Here is a 12,448-nt window from a genome sequence, read left to right as displayed (position 1 = left end):
GGAGTTCATAGAATTTTCTGCTTATGCTTGATAGATGATTGCTTATTAATTAGCAAGCCCATTTCTTTCCAGATTTTGGCATAAAAATATAGCATCAGAAAGGCATGTTTGGAGTCTGTAAATATTTAGCTTTTTGCCCTTTCCTGCTATCATTGTCTGAGTGTGGGCTATGAGTTCTGTTTTTGGAGCAGAGGTCCTTGGGTTGAGGGGTTTGGCTTCAGTGACTTGTTATGAACTCACAACTGCATAACCTGCCTTTTGATATCCTCCTTGGACAAAGCTACTTCCATCAGAGAACCACATTACCTCACAGTCTTGCAGGGACAGATCACTAATGTTCTGCTTGCTTGCAGAGGTCTGAGAAACCACCTCTTCACCAAAAGCATAGCTAACCTTTAAACCTGTAGGCATCAGTGAGGCAGGAGTAAGAGTAGTGCACGTTTTTATGGTAACTTCAGGAGTATCTAGAAAGATGGCCTGGTACTTGGTAAGCTGTCCCCCTATCAACCCCAAATAAACCTTTTGTCTGAAGAATAGAACTTCTAGCTTTTCCCCCAAAGTTAGTTTTGTAGCTGATTCTGTTAACATAGTTGTAGCTGCTATTGCCCTCTGAGCTGTTCTATTATACCATACAGCAGGATTCACCTGTTGGCTAATTAGATCAAGGAGGTTTGATATAATCCCAACAGGTAAAATCCTCTTTGGCCTTTTCCAGAAATGGAGAAATGCTCGCAATTTTGCTAGTAAATTTTTCCCCAGTAAGAGACTGTGGAACTACTAAAAAATAATGGCTGAACATTTGACTTTGAAATTGACATGTCAGAGCAAGTATAAGATCCAGCTAGGGGTTGCTTTAACTCCAATTATGGCTGCAGACCTAGGAGAGGGCTTTCCAGATAAGGAAGTTAAAACAGTAAGCCACTTTAGTAAGGAATTGAATTTGCTTACCCATGATGTCCAGAGTTTCTTAACAGGAGATGGGGATGCCTTTGGATGTGGGCATTGCAGATTGCCCTAAGTGCCTTTAGTCCTCTTCATCAGAATGGGAGATGAGTTTTGGTTGGCCTAAACCCTGTCTAGGAGAGGGGCAATTAATCCTCCAGTGCCATAAGTTAGGCACACACAACACAAATCAGGGCCCAGGTGGTGGCTTGGTATACTCATGTACCCAGTGTCATTTCTTTGCATTTAAAAATTGAACTCTTTCCCTGATTGATCTTGGGTCTTCCCTTCTTGAGCTTGGTTGTGCTTAAGACATTGCCAATTATGACAGCCATAATTTTGGCCTGTCTTTTTTTTCCTTAGTCTTTCTCCTTTTGTCCTCCTATATATCCCAGTTGTTGAGCATAGAAAATGTTGTGTTCAGCAATTAGGTGATAAGGGTCTGGGGCGTAGCAAGTGGCCAAGACAAATAAGACATCTCACCATGATGGGTAAAAAGCAGAGGTCAAAGTCTGAAACCCATTAGCACACCTACAATACTTCCTGCAAATTGGCCTAACCATTCTTTGCATTGTTGGGTATCTGCTACTAAAAAAGGAACCTGGACTTGAATAGTTGTCTCTACTCTTGCGACCTCTCTTAGGGACAAGGATGAGCTGTGAGAGTAAACTGAGTATGTCCTGTGGGGCTAAAAGCTGTCTGAAGAGTACCAAGAGGGCACTGATTTACTGGCCTGAAGACTATAAGGAGGTGGTTGAGGACACCACCCAGTGTGATTGTTTTCATGAAACAGGTAGAAGAGACCCATATCCCCCTGAGAAACAGGTAACTGTTAGGACAGGATCATTCATATAAATTTCCTTCTCCTTGGAGTCTTAAGTACTTTGGTCCTTGGACCTTTCCAGATATAAAGAGCTATAAAAGGTGAACATAAGGTATTTTTCACCACCTTCCTTGCCCTATACAGTCAAAATTGAATTGAAGAATATCAAAGTTTAGATTGCCATTCTGTACCCATCTGTCACCATTTCCTAGTTCCTACTATATCCAAACAGTATTGTATGGGGCCTAAGGAGAGAAGACTAGGTCTGGGGTCCTTCAGATGGTGCCCCATGCAGAAGGATGCAGCCCATTGAATTCCCAGAAGCATCTTTTGTGAGGCTCAAACATGACCAGACATCTCTAGAAGAGCAAGCGGCACCAGTGCCTTCCTTAGACCTCTCCATATCCTGTAACCTACCATGAGTCCTTATGAGTCAAATTGATCTCAATGTTTAAGATACAGCCTAATGGCAAGGTAGCTGGGAACTTCAGGATGTTTTCTGTGGGGCCTGTGGAGAGACACTAGGCCTGGGGTCCTTCAGATGGTGTCCCATGAAGAAGAATGCAGGATTGTTGATTCACCAGGAATGTCCTTTGTGTTTGTCAATTGTACTACCTATCAAAGCTCTCTGGTGAAATGTAACACTACCTTTAAAACTTTTTTCTTTGAAACTGTGAATACTCTGTGTACCACTATGATTCCCTAAAGAGTGAAAGTGGAATCCTCTGGGTCTATAACTAGCTACTTGAGAGAAGAAAAGGTTGGAGCCTCTTCTGTCTAGCCACTTGGAAAACATCCCTTACATTTATCTTAGTAACACAAATTTTTGGTACTTTTTATCTCTTAGGTAATAGAGATAGAAGCATCCTTTTTAGCATTTAAGGGACAAAAATCTTAAGTTCTAAGTACAAGGACAGCTCTACTTTTGCATACTCAAACATGTGAAAAAGGGAAGTTTTATGTTAAAGACATTAAAGGTATGAAAAGGCATATGCTGTATAGAGTATGAGCCCAGTTAAAGCAGAAGTTCACTCTGCAGAGGGCAAAGTGGAAAGAGCTTACAGTAGCAATGAGGTTAATGGTGGCTGTCTTTCATATCCCTCATTATGTCTGATCTTGGCTGCCCTATCAAGTGCCTGTTGACTTAATGCTAGATGAATTGAAGATGGCCTTCTCTGATTGGTCCCAGGTGTAGGGCTTGCGTGCAGGTGTCCTGGATTTGACAGGTCATACCCTAATCGGCTTCAAATGCTGCTGTGGAAAATCCACACTTCATGTGTTGGAGCAAAGTTCACAAACACCATGGACTGTAATGACATGACATTCAGCTAATACTGGACTTGATTCACCTGCCACCTGGAGAAGAAGGAAAGCCAGGAAGCTGGGGAATCTTCCGGGGATGCATATAAACAAGATGGCCAAAGGGTGAGCCATCAGGAGAGGGCCAGCATGGCAGAAGAGCTCATTTTACAAGCTAACATGTCTTGAGCTCACTGTTGAGGTGTAGGCATTTGGAGATGACCCAAAGGGCCTTTCTCAGTCCATGTTGGCTTTGCAGTGGGGAGGGGTAGGCATTTTAAGAATTCCAGAGACAGAAATCCTCTTTAGAAGAAACAAAGCCATAAACTAATCAAACAGTGAGTGGAGAGATCAGCACAAATGAACTGGAACAGAAGTGCCACTCTCTCCTTGCCATCAGTTGAGATGAGTTGCTAAGTGAACTCCAGTGTGGGTGCACCCAGCACCCTACCACCTATGTGGTCAAGTTTAGGTCTCTGCTTCCAATCAAGGCATTGATACTTCACCATGAAACCCAGAAGGTCAGTGGTGTAGCACTTGTATTAGAAAAGCGAAAGATGGAACCCGTCTATACATAAGATGGGAGAATGGTGTAGACTTACACATGGGGCCTTCTAGGTGGCTTTTTGCTCTTCTAGCAGAGCTGTTATAATATCCACTGACCTGGAGGGCCTGATCACTCTGAGGCCTGCAGTACTCCTTGGCCACTGGTCACTGGCTAACTTCTTTAGGTCACAGAGACCATGGAAGTACTCAGGTCTCCATGTCTCCCATGTCTTGCATTCATTCACATATATCCAGCTCAGTAGCCCTTGTCATTTCACTTGAGAGTGGATTCCAGCATCTGCTCATGTTTGATTTTGGCCCAAAAGAGTGCAAAGAAAAGTGCCTTCACCTGAGATTCTCCATGAGCTTGTATGCAGTCTCCAACACATGCATGTAGCCCATGTAATTCAGGAAGGTAAAGATGGCTTCTTCCAGTAATGTAGATTTTGCCATGGTAAACAAAAATGTCCTGTGTATATGTTGGTGCTGCAGATTTCCTTTTTCCAGGGATAGAAGTTGATGCTTATAGCCTCAAGCATGCTGAAGGTGCAGTTCAAAGCCTCCAGACTGGAGGAGTTGGGTTGAGTACAGGGAACTCTGCACCACTTGATAGAACTGGATCAGCCAGAATGAAAATGGATCCACCTTGTGCAGGCTGAACAGGATTGAAGCCGTCATTCAGAGGTATTCTTTGCTGCCAGGCTACCACTTTCTAGGAGTGATTTCTACTTTGCCACCACTAAACTGGGCTCCCTTTTCTGATCCAGGGGACTACCTTATCTCCATGGCTTCCAGACTGGAGGCAGGGACATTCCTAAAAGTACTGACATGCTTCCTGCCTGGAGCAGCAGGGTGCTCTGATTGCCACTAAGAGTGCTTGACCAAGGGAACTAAGGTGGAGATGTAGCTGCTGCTCAATCAGGCTCAGGTGGGCTCTTGGTGCTCTAGCTGACAGCAGGATATAAAGACCAGTACCTGGGTTAGAGACAGGGGTGACCTTAGGCTGAATGATATTTGCAACATTTTTGTCCATAATATCAACATGGCCTCTTAAGCTAGAGTTACTACTCCAGGTGAACTAGCTGCTGCTTACTTAAAAACTGTTCTGAAGCCTTGCCCTTTGTCCATCCATTGTCTTGCCTTACTTTAACTAGGACTAATGTAGCCTCATGTGATATGTTGGGATATCTATACACTATCCCCATGCTCATCACTCACATATTTTGTTGTGGGGTGGACATGTCTCCAGAGCCTCAGATAAACTTCTGTTTTCTGGCTAGTGGTAGTCAAATTATTGGCACCAGTTGCACAAAGTGTCCTGATGTCACCTTTCTCAGGCAAAACACTTGGGAAGGGAAGAATTCATGTATTACCACTAGGTTGTGGGTGAGCTTTGAGTTGATTTACTTAAGGAGTATGAATTTCACTGGGTTTCCTGGGCTTCATTGGTATCTGCAGTTGAAGAAACACTTAGTTTAATTTGATCATTGGCTTGAACCATTTTGAAAATTATACTCTAATTCCACAGGATCTTTAGAGTGGTACTGTAATTTGAGCCTGGCTTATTCAGGAGCACCAAGGGGAAGGCACAGCCAGAATTGTTCAGATGCAGCTTTAAGTGAAATGGAATAGTACGAAAAACGAAGGACTAGCTGAGCAGCATTACGTCCAGCAACACCAAACCTTGTGCAAGAGTTGGCAAGGGGGAGTTGGCTGAGGTGCAATCAATCTTGATACCGTGGGTCTCTAGAACATGAAAATTTTGACCATATTGGTCAATTTGAGTTCTTCTAGCCAGTTAAGTTTTGGATCCTTGGTAATGATCCCTTTTAAGGAAGGATAAAATCATGGTTGGAGATGACCACAGAGTTATATTCAAGAATATCATCTGGGTCAACAGCAGAAACAAATGACAGAAGAATGAGACCAAAACAAAGGGAACTTTGGAACAATTTGGGCCATCTTGGAAGTAATAGTTATTAATCTCAACTTCTTGGCTTTTGTGTTCTCTGTATACCCAGAGAGAATGGAACTCCAGAGAGAAGTTGAACAGAAATCCCATGATTCTAGTGAACAAAGTTTTGATCAAGAACTTCAGTGAAGGGGCCACAAGGGAAAATATGAACATGACAAAGCTTCCAATCCAAAGAAGTTATGATGCAATGATAGTTTAAGATATCAGAAGACTTGGGCCGGGGATTTAGCTCAGTGGTTCTGATGCATGCTTTGCAAGTGTAAGGTCCCCAATTTGATCCCCTGTACAAAAAAAAAATATTGGAAGACTCATCCCTAACTCTGAACTGCCAACAGTCAAACGGTATCTCCAAGACATTGTATAGACTTGGTATCAAAACTGAGCCCACAGGACAGAAACTAAATGTGTGTGTGTGTGTGTGTGTGTGTGTGTGTATACACATACATACATACATACATATATAACTCTTAAAAAGAATGCCCACATCAAAGGAAAATTCTTAACTACAGAACCAGGATCAAGACTACTCCCTTGCCTACTTAATTCACTGTGCAATAATGTCTCTCTGAATTGACTCTTCATATGGGGGGGCATGTCTCCTGGCTTCTAAGTGTCTGATGCTATTTGTAGGGGGAAGGGTGAATATGACTGTGGAGACAAATTATGTCCTAATGAATGGCTTGGCCTTAGGGCTAGAATTGTAGCAGTGTTGGCAGCTTTCTAGAATGAAGCACTCCTAGCACCCATGGTGGTAGGGATTGTGTGATCCATGACTCACAGGATATGTTTTCAGGCAGAGTTGTAGCTGAATTCAGCTACAGTTTCATTCTGGACAAGTCTGGACTTCTGATAAGAATAAGGCGGTTCTTGCTTCCTGCCTGAAAGAGTCCACCCCTGCACATGTTTTGTGCCCCAGTGTATGCAGGAGGACAAGGTTTGAATGATGAACCCATGGGACTACAATACTAGAAAAGGGTACATTCATGACTGCTGGCAGATAGGCACCATAGTCAGCTCCATGGTTTTTCTGATAGCTGACCTCTGGTCTGCTCACATCCTGCATGCTTTTTGCTACTGGGCCAGGAAATGTGTGGGTGGTGGTGGTGCAGGTGGTGATACCAGACCTCGGTGTCTTCTGTGTCATGGTTGGACATGGAGAGGCTCACATAAAAAATGTATCAATAGTACCTCAAATTACCATTTGTTTTACTAAGAGGAAACTGCCATTCCTTCTATCAAATAATCTACCTTCTGAGAGATTATTTCAGTAGTTCTAAGTGGGAGCTTCTGCAGCTGAACACAAGTAGGTAAGTGAAGAAAAGGTGGTAATTCCATGTGCAGTTTCTCCCCTTAGCACACTGATTTTAGAAATTGCTGTTCCTTGTGCACACATAATAAAATGTGCACTATGAAGACCTAAGAGTCAATTTTCTGCCTTTTTCCCCAGAGCACATAATTCTTAACATACAAGACTATTTTTCAGCCTTAATAACTTCTGACTTGGATAATTTGACTTGGTGATTTAAGCCAGTGGACACGTTGCCAGGTTTTTGCCTTGCAAATGTATTGTGCACATCTACCTAAGATATTTGAGTTTGCTTCTTTTCCATACATGTAAAATGAACAAAATGTGGAACTCACCTGTTCTATTTAGGGAATATTATATGTGAATTAGTAATCTTAAGTCATGGTAGTATTAGTGTCACACATAAAGTATTGTTTATTCATGAGATAGTAAACATATATGACCAAGTAAGAGGTATAGAAAACTAAATGAGTTAGAAAAATTTAATAGTGTGATTTTTCAAATATCCTATTAAAGGGAAATTAAGATCAAATTCTTGGATTTCAAGTCTTTAAAAATATTACAAAGTATGCTTTTATAAAAAGGCACAGAGTACAAGCTGAAGCATCTAGGTATTTTGGGGCACCTTGTAACTTACATTAAAAAATCACCAAATGTTTGTGGAGTAGGTAATTTGCTGAGTATTTTTCAAGACTTTTTTTTTTTTTTTTTTTTGTACCAGGGATAGAACTTGGGTCCTTGCACTTGTGAGGCAGGCAGCAGAACCACTGAGCTAAATCCCTGGCCCATTCAAGGTTTTTAACATGAAAATATTGAAAAACAAAACATGTCTCAACTGGGGATGAAAGTGGGGCACATCTGACATGACTGGACCTTACACAGAAGCTGAAGCCAGGGCAGTGTATTTCATATAAAAAGGGAAATGCATGGGCTAAAGAGTGACAGTGCCTTCCTTGTTGCTGGTTTTGGCAGAAAGTGCAGCTTTTTTGAAGCATGGCACCTGATTTTTGCTCATAGCACTCTTAGGGTCTTTGTAGACCTTGATGTGGCACTGGGAAACGTTTCCTGTTCACCAGCATGAGTGGCTCTGTGAACTCCAGCATGGACTTGTATTTCTTTAACATCTCGCATGAATGTTAGGTGTACCACGAGCTGTACACCGTTTCTCAGAATATCCTTCTGCCACTGGGTAGCATAAAATGGCACTGGGAAGGCAGGCAGACCAAGGAAGTGGGTTTACTTGCCAGCAAGCCCAGTGAGCTCAGAGTGGGCTCAGTCTGAGCCCTGTTTCTAAGTTTCTTCTCATTTTTAACTTGTTCTTTCAGCAGGGCAGGGAAGCAAGCAGAATTTTACAGAGCAGAATTTAGCAAAGGGTAAGGAGGTGGAGACAAATGTTGCTTTTGCAGTTGATCTTTAGGATATAGGGAGGTACAGGCAGCTGTTGATTCAGCAGTTCATCTTTCAGGCTCAGTGATCTTTGTGGGTCTAGCAGGAGACTGTCAGCCTTGAGACTTCAGTATCTGTCAAGCTTTGAGACTATTGGTCTCTGCTTTGTCTTTTGTTTTTTTCCATTTCAGTAGCACATGAGGAAGTTTGCCCTGTGGAGAGGGTGGGAGAAGGTGTGCACCAAGGCCAGGACCACCTCGGTGATCCTGGGTGTCTGGGAACTAATAATCCACCATATCCAAAGGGATATGGGTGGGTAGTGCTGCTGCTCCCAACCTACCCTCGTGAATCTTGTTCACTAACTCTTCCACTTGAAGACTGTGAAAGCATCTGACTTCAAACCCTTGCTCTGAAAACTGACGAGCCAGATTGTCCTTGTCAAAATGGCAATTTTCAATATTGTTCTACTTTGTGATTAGTAGGGAGGTATGGGTCCCTGGTATACTCTCCACATGAAGGTACAAGAAGTAATTCACTGGATGGAGAAGAAAGCTCATAACCATCACGATGGACTTAAAGTGTTTGGCAAGAAGCCTCAATGCTGGTGCAAGACAAAGTTGTGAAAGCAGGATGCTTCTGTGGTTTTACAGTGTTAGTGGTTCATGGGTAGTAAGAACTTTTCAGTACAGTCAATGACATACTTATCAAAATCATGGTGGAGGTGAAGCAAGGGGGAAACATCTTGTGCAGGAAATTGAAGGGGGACCTGTGGGGATGGTAGAGAGGATCAAACCACAATCCAAGTGTGACGCTCTGAAGGAAAGAAAAGAGATGTTAAGTGCTCTGTCTGGAAGGCAATGCTCAGTATTCGGCAAGGCCAATGGCAAGTAGCAGCCCAAATGACCCATCCATCTCATTTGTCTGAAATGGGGTTGCCTTAGCATTTAGCAGCACTCGGGCCTCAGTTGGAGAACTCGCTCTGGAAGTGTGACATTGAGTGGCCAGTTCCAGTTGGTCTCCATTCTGCATAGATCCACTTGGTGTGCACTCGGCAGCAGAGCAGCAACTCCTTGCCCCATAGATCTCTTCTGAGAGGAACTCAAAAGATGATGTTAGTGGAATAAAGTGGCATTGTCCTTGGAGTTGACCTTGAGTCCTCATTGACACCCATCATCTGATGCCTGCCTTATCTAGACTAAGTACTGTCTAACTTATCTTGGTTGAGGGTTGGTGTGTACCTTGTAGGACCCAACTTTCATCCTAAGGGATTCTGAGTCCTCTGAACATTTCTGAGGTCTCAGAATATGCCCAAGTTAAAAACGTGGTGGGAAAATCCAAAGGGAAGACAAATAGTGTTCCTCGAGTTTCCATATTCTCCAAGAAAAAAACCTAGCTCAATTTTCTTTCTGATCAGTCTGTTATCCCTCTATTAATCTAATCATGAAGTGACCAGAGTCCCATCTGGAGTGGCACATGGGATCCATTCTTGATTTTACCACTTGGGTTTGGCACCCATGTAGGCTTCCAATTGAGGAAACATGTAAATGCCTTTGAAATGGACTAATCCATTATGAAATGGGGATCTCAAACTTTCAGCATATTGACAAAGGAGTTCTGTGTTGTTGAAGGCTGGCTTGGCTTTCTGTGAGTTTATCTACTTGTGAATGGTGTTTGACATGATGAATAGACTTTCTGGTCAGGGTCCCACTGTACTTTTTCCAGTAACTTGGGCTGTTAGATTCTTTTCCATAAGGAGTTCTGTGTTGGGGACAACCATAGCTGAAGACTCCAGAGTATCATGGTGGGACTTTGCATGCAGGCAAGACACATCTACATACCAGTACCAAGCTTAGGTACCTATCCTTGTGAGCTTGTACCTCAGGTTTCAAAGTAGAAAGAGTTTGGCATAGTCAACTACAATTAGCAATTTGGTCTCCATGATAAATGATGTCATTTGAGATTCAGTGTTTGTCTTATCCAGCTGGATATTTAGTGGCAGCAGTAGGTGAGAATTCCTTTAAAATGTGGCATTCCATATTCTGCGGTGCATAGTTTCTTCTCCCCTGCCACCATGATCATGGTATTTTCCATTAGCTGCTGGTGAAGGTTGGCAGATACATGGCGATGCTTTTATCTGGTTTCAGAGTGCTTCTTGTGGTTGGTGTAAACACATGAAAATGAGCAAATTGTCCTACCTCCACTCTATGTTCTTAACTTTGTAGTCCTTTTCCATGCATGCCACTAGGCAGATGGCAGGTCCTTGGCCTCAGTCAGGGTGTCGGTATGCATTTTCACTTCATTATATGGACCCCAACAGATGTAATCTGAGATGCTTTGGACATAGAAGTCCTGACTTCAAGCATCCGCAAAGTACCTGGGTATCTTTCTTGGTCTCAGAACAGTTTGGGTCAGCAGAGGCTTTTAAATGGCTACAGAATGTGGGATTGTGAGTCGGGAATATACCTGAGTGCACCATTCTGATAAGGGTACGTGAGTCCTTCCCTCAAGTGAGGGTGATGACTTGATAACGGGGAAACTTGGAAGTATGTGAGATACTTGGACATGTTGACAGAGGCCATCCGTCCCTGGTGTGTTCAGATACTGTCTGGCCTGTAATGCCACAAGCTGAGACAATGAGGAATCAATATCTCATGTGCTCTTGAGCCAGCTTAGTTGGCCCAGGGAGGGGAGGAGGACACAGATGTGTATGTAAACCTTTCATTTACTCTGCTGTGTGTGCTGTACCTTCAAGGGTTCTCTCCTCACAGAGAGACTAGTCTCAATGTTGGTGTCTCAACCATCACTTTTGTTAGTACTGAAACTTGTTCTCTAGTGGATTCCAAGGGAAAGGTTCATTAGAACAATGCCTTACTTGTTGACTCTGGCTGACAATCTTATTCTTTTTTGTTGAATCCTTCTGGATCTTGAGTTCATCTTTGCAGTTCTTTTTTACTTTATTAAAGTGAAATATAAAGGGACACATTCAGTGCAGTTATCCCATTTTATGACCCCACAGTGGTGATGCTTCCTTAAACTCCAGTGTGCCCACAGATGTAAGGCAGAGTCCTGTTCCTCACAAAAGCTCTCTGGACCAGTTTTCTCAGATGTGGATGTTCATCAATGAAGATTCATGAAACTTGACATTTGTTGGGCAAGTGAGGCAAAGGATAGCTCAGGGGAAGGAGGTAAAAGGGAAGCTATCTATGAGGGAAGCATTGAAAATATCACAGAAGCTCACAGACTCATTGCCATAGTCCAGAAATACTCGAACCTGACCCACAGGCCTTTGAAGATAAAAAGTGAAGTATGGGGAGTTGGTGGAAAGTCTATAATTGTTCTTCTTCAATGAAAAATAAAAGAAATGCTTCATTGAAATCAATAATGTTGTATGGATCAATACCTGTACTGGCATTTTTACAAACACAGAATCCAGTGGGAAGCATGGGCCATGTCCACCTCCCAGTAATGCTGCCAGGACGTAAAGGCTTCAGTGTCCATTGTCTGGGTCTCTGGCAGCACACCGTGATTGTCATCTCCAAATACTATCCTCCTGTCATCCACAGAAAGGTGCACACAGTGACTGGCCTATCTCTGAACCACACCATTATTCACTTGGAATTTGTTCAGCATTTCATGGAGATTCCGCTCTGGGTTCCATGGGCTGGGGCTTCTGTGTACAGACTCAGTCTCTGTATTCCTCAGCAGACCTCTCCTTTGGGCCCTGGCTATGTGTAGCATATTCCCGTGATCGTGAGCAGCCTTAAAGAGGTGGTCAGTTTCTAGTCCACTTCACAGAAGATCCTTTTTTCCTCCCTGTGTGCTACACAGATCTGCTTCCCAGAGCTAGTCGCATGTGTGGGTCTGGCCTGTTTGATGCAGGAAGCCAGGTTGTTGAGGACAGTGTCGGTTTTGAATTCTGGAGTCTGATAATAGCCCTGCACGCGTGATAGCATTTTGGAGTCTGGGCTTCCTCCCAGCGAAGGAAGAGGCAAGAACAGCAACAGCGACAGGGTTGAGGAAGTAGGTCAGAGATGAGGCATGTGAGGTGTTACTGGAAAGCATGCAAGTTATTTGAATCCTGTTTGTTGTCCTGTATTTCTGAGCTATTGCTGCTTGCCAGTCCTTATATTAGTCCTGTCTCTGATATCAGCAAGCAGGCATACTTTCCTGT

General features: G+C 43.2%; 1 protein-coding gene across 1 annotated transcript; it reads right to left on the bottom strand.

The window, feature by feature from the left end:
- Window positions 1-11,449: 11,449 nt before the first annotated feature.
- On the bottom strand, window positions 11,450-12,230 carry LOC117283896 (tripartite motif-containing protein 64-like). Its single transcript, XM_033757767.1, has 2 exons — window positions 12,066-12,230; window positions 11,450-11,617 (listed from the first exon to the last, which is right to left on the bottom strand). Exons 1-2 carry the CDS (start codon window positions 12,228-12,230, stop codon window positions 11,450-11,452), a joined length of 333 nt encoding a protein of 110 aa, XP_033613658.1.
- Between the last annotated feature and the right edge of the window lie 218 nt (window positions 12,231-12,448).

The sequence above is a fragment of the Fukomys damarensis genome, unplaced genomic scaffold, assembly GCF_012274545.1.
Source record: "Fukomys damarensis isolate Sample0158 unplaced genomic scaffold, DMR_v1.0_HiC HiC_scaffold_32, whole genome shotgun sequence".
Classification (NCBI taxonomy): domain Eukaryota; kingdom Metazoa; phylum Chordata; class Mammalia; order Rodentia; family Bathyergidae; genus Fukomys; species Fukomys damarensis.
This window is presented reverse-complemented; position numbering and strand designations above follow the sequence as displayed.

Excerpts from the sequence above, each read along its gene's own strand:
- LOC117283896 (XM_033757767.1), bottom strand. The coding sequence starts at position 12,230 with ATGCTATCACGCGTGCAGGGCTATTATCAGACTCCAGAATTCAAAACC. Across the intron at positions 11,618-12,065 it reads AAAAAAGGATCTTCTGTGAA|AAGAACAATTATAGACTTTC; the intron begins GTGGACTAGAAA and ends TTTTCATTGAAG.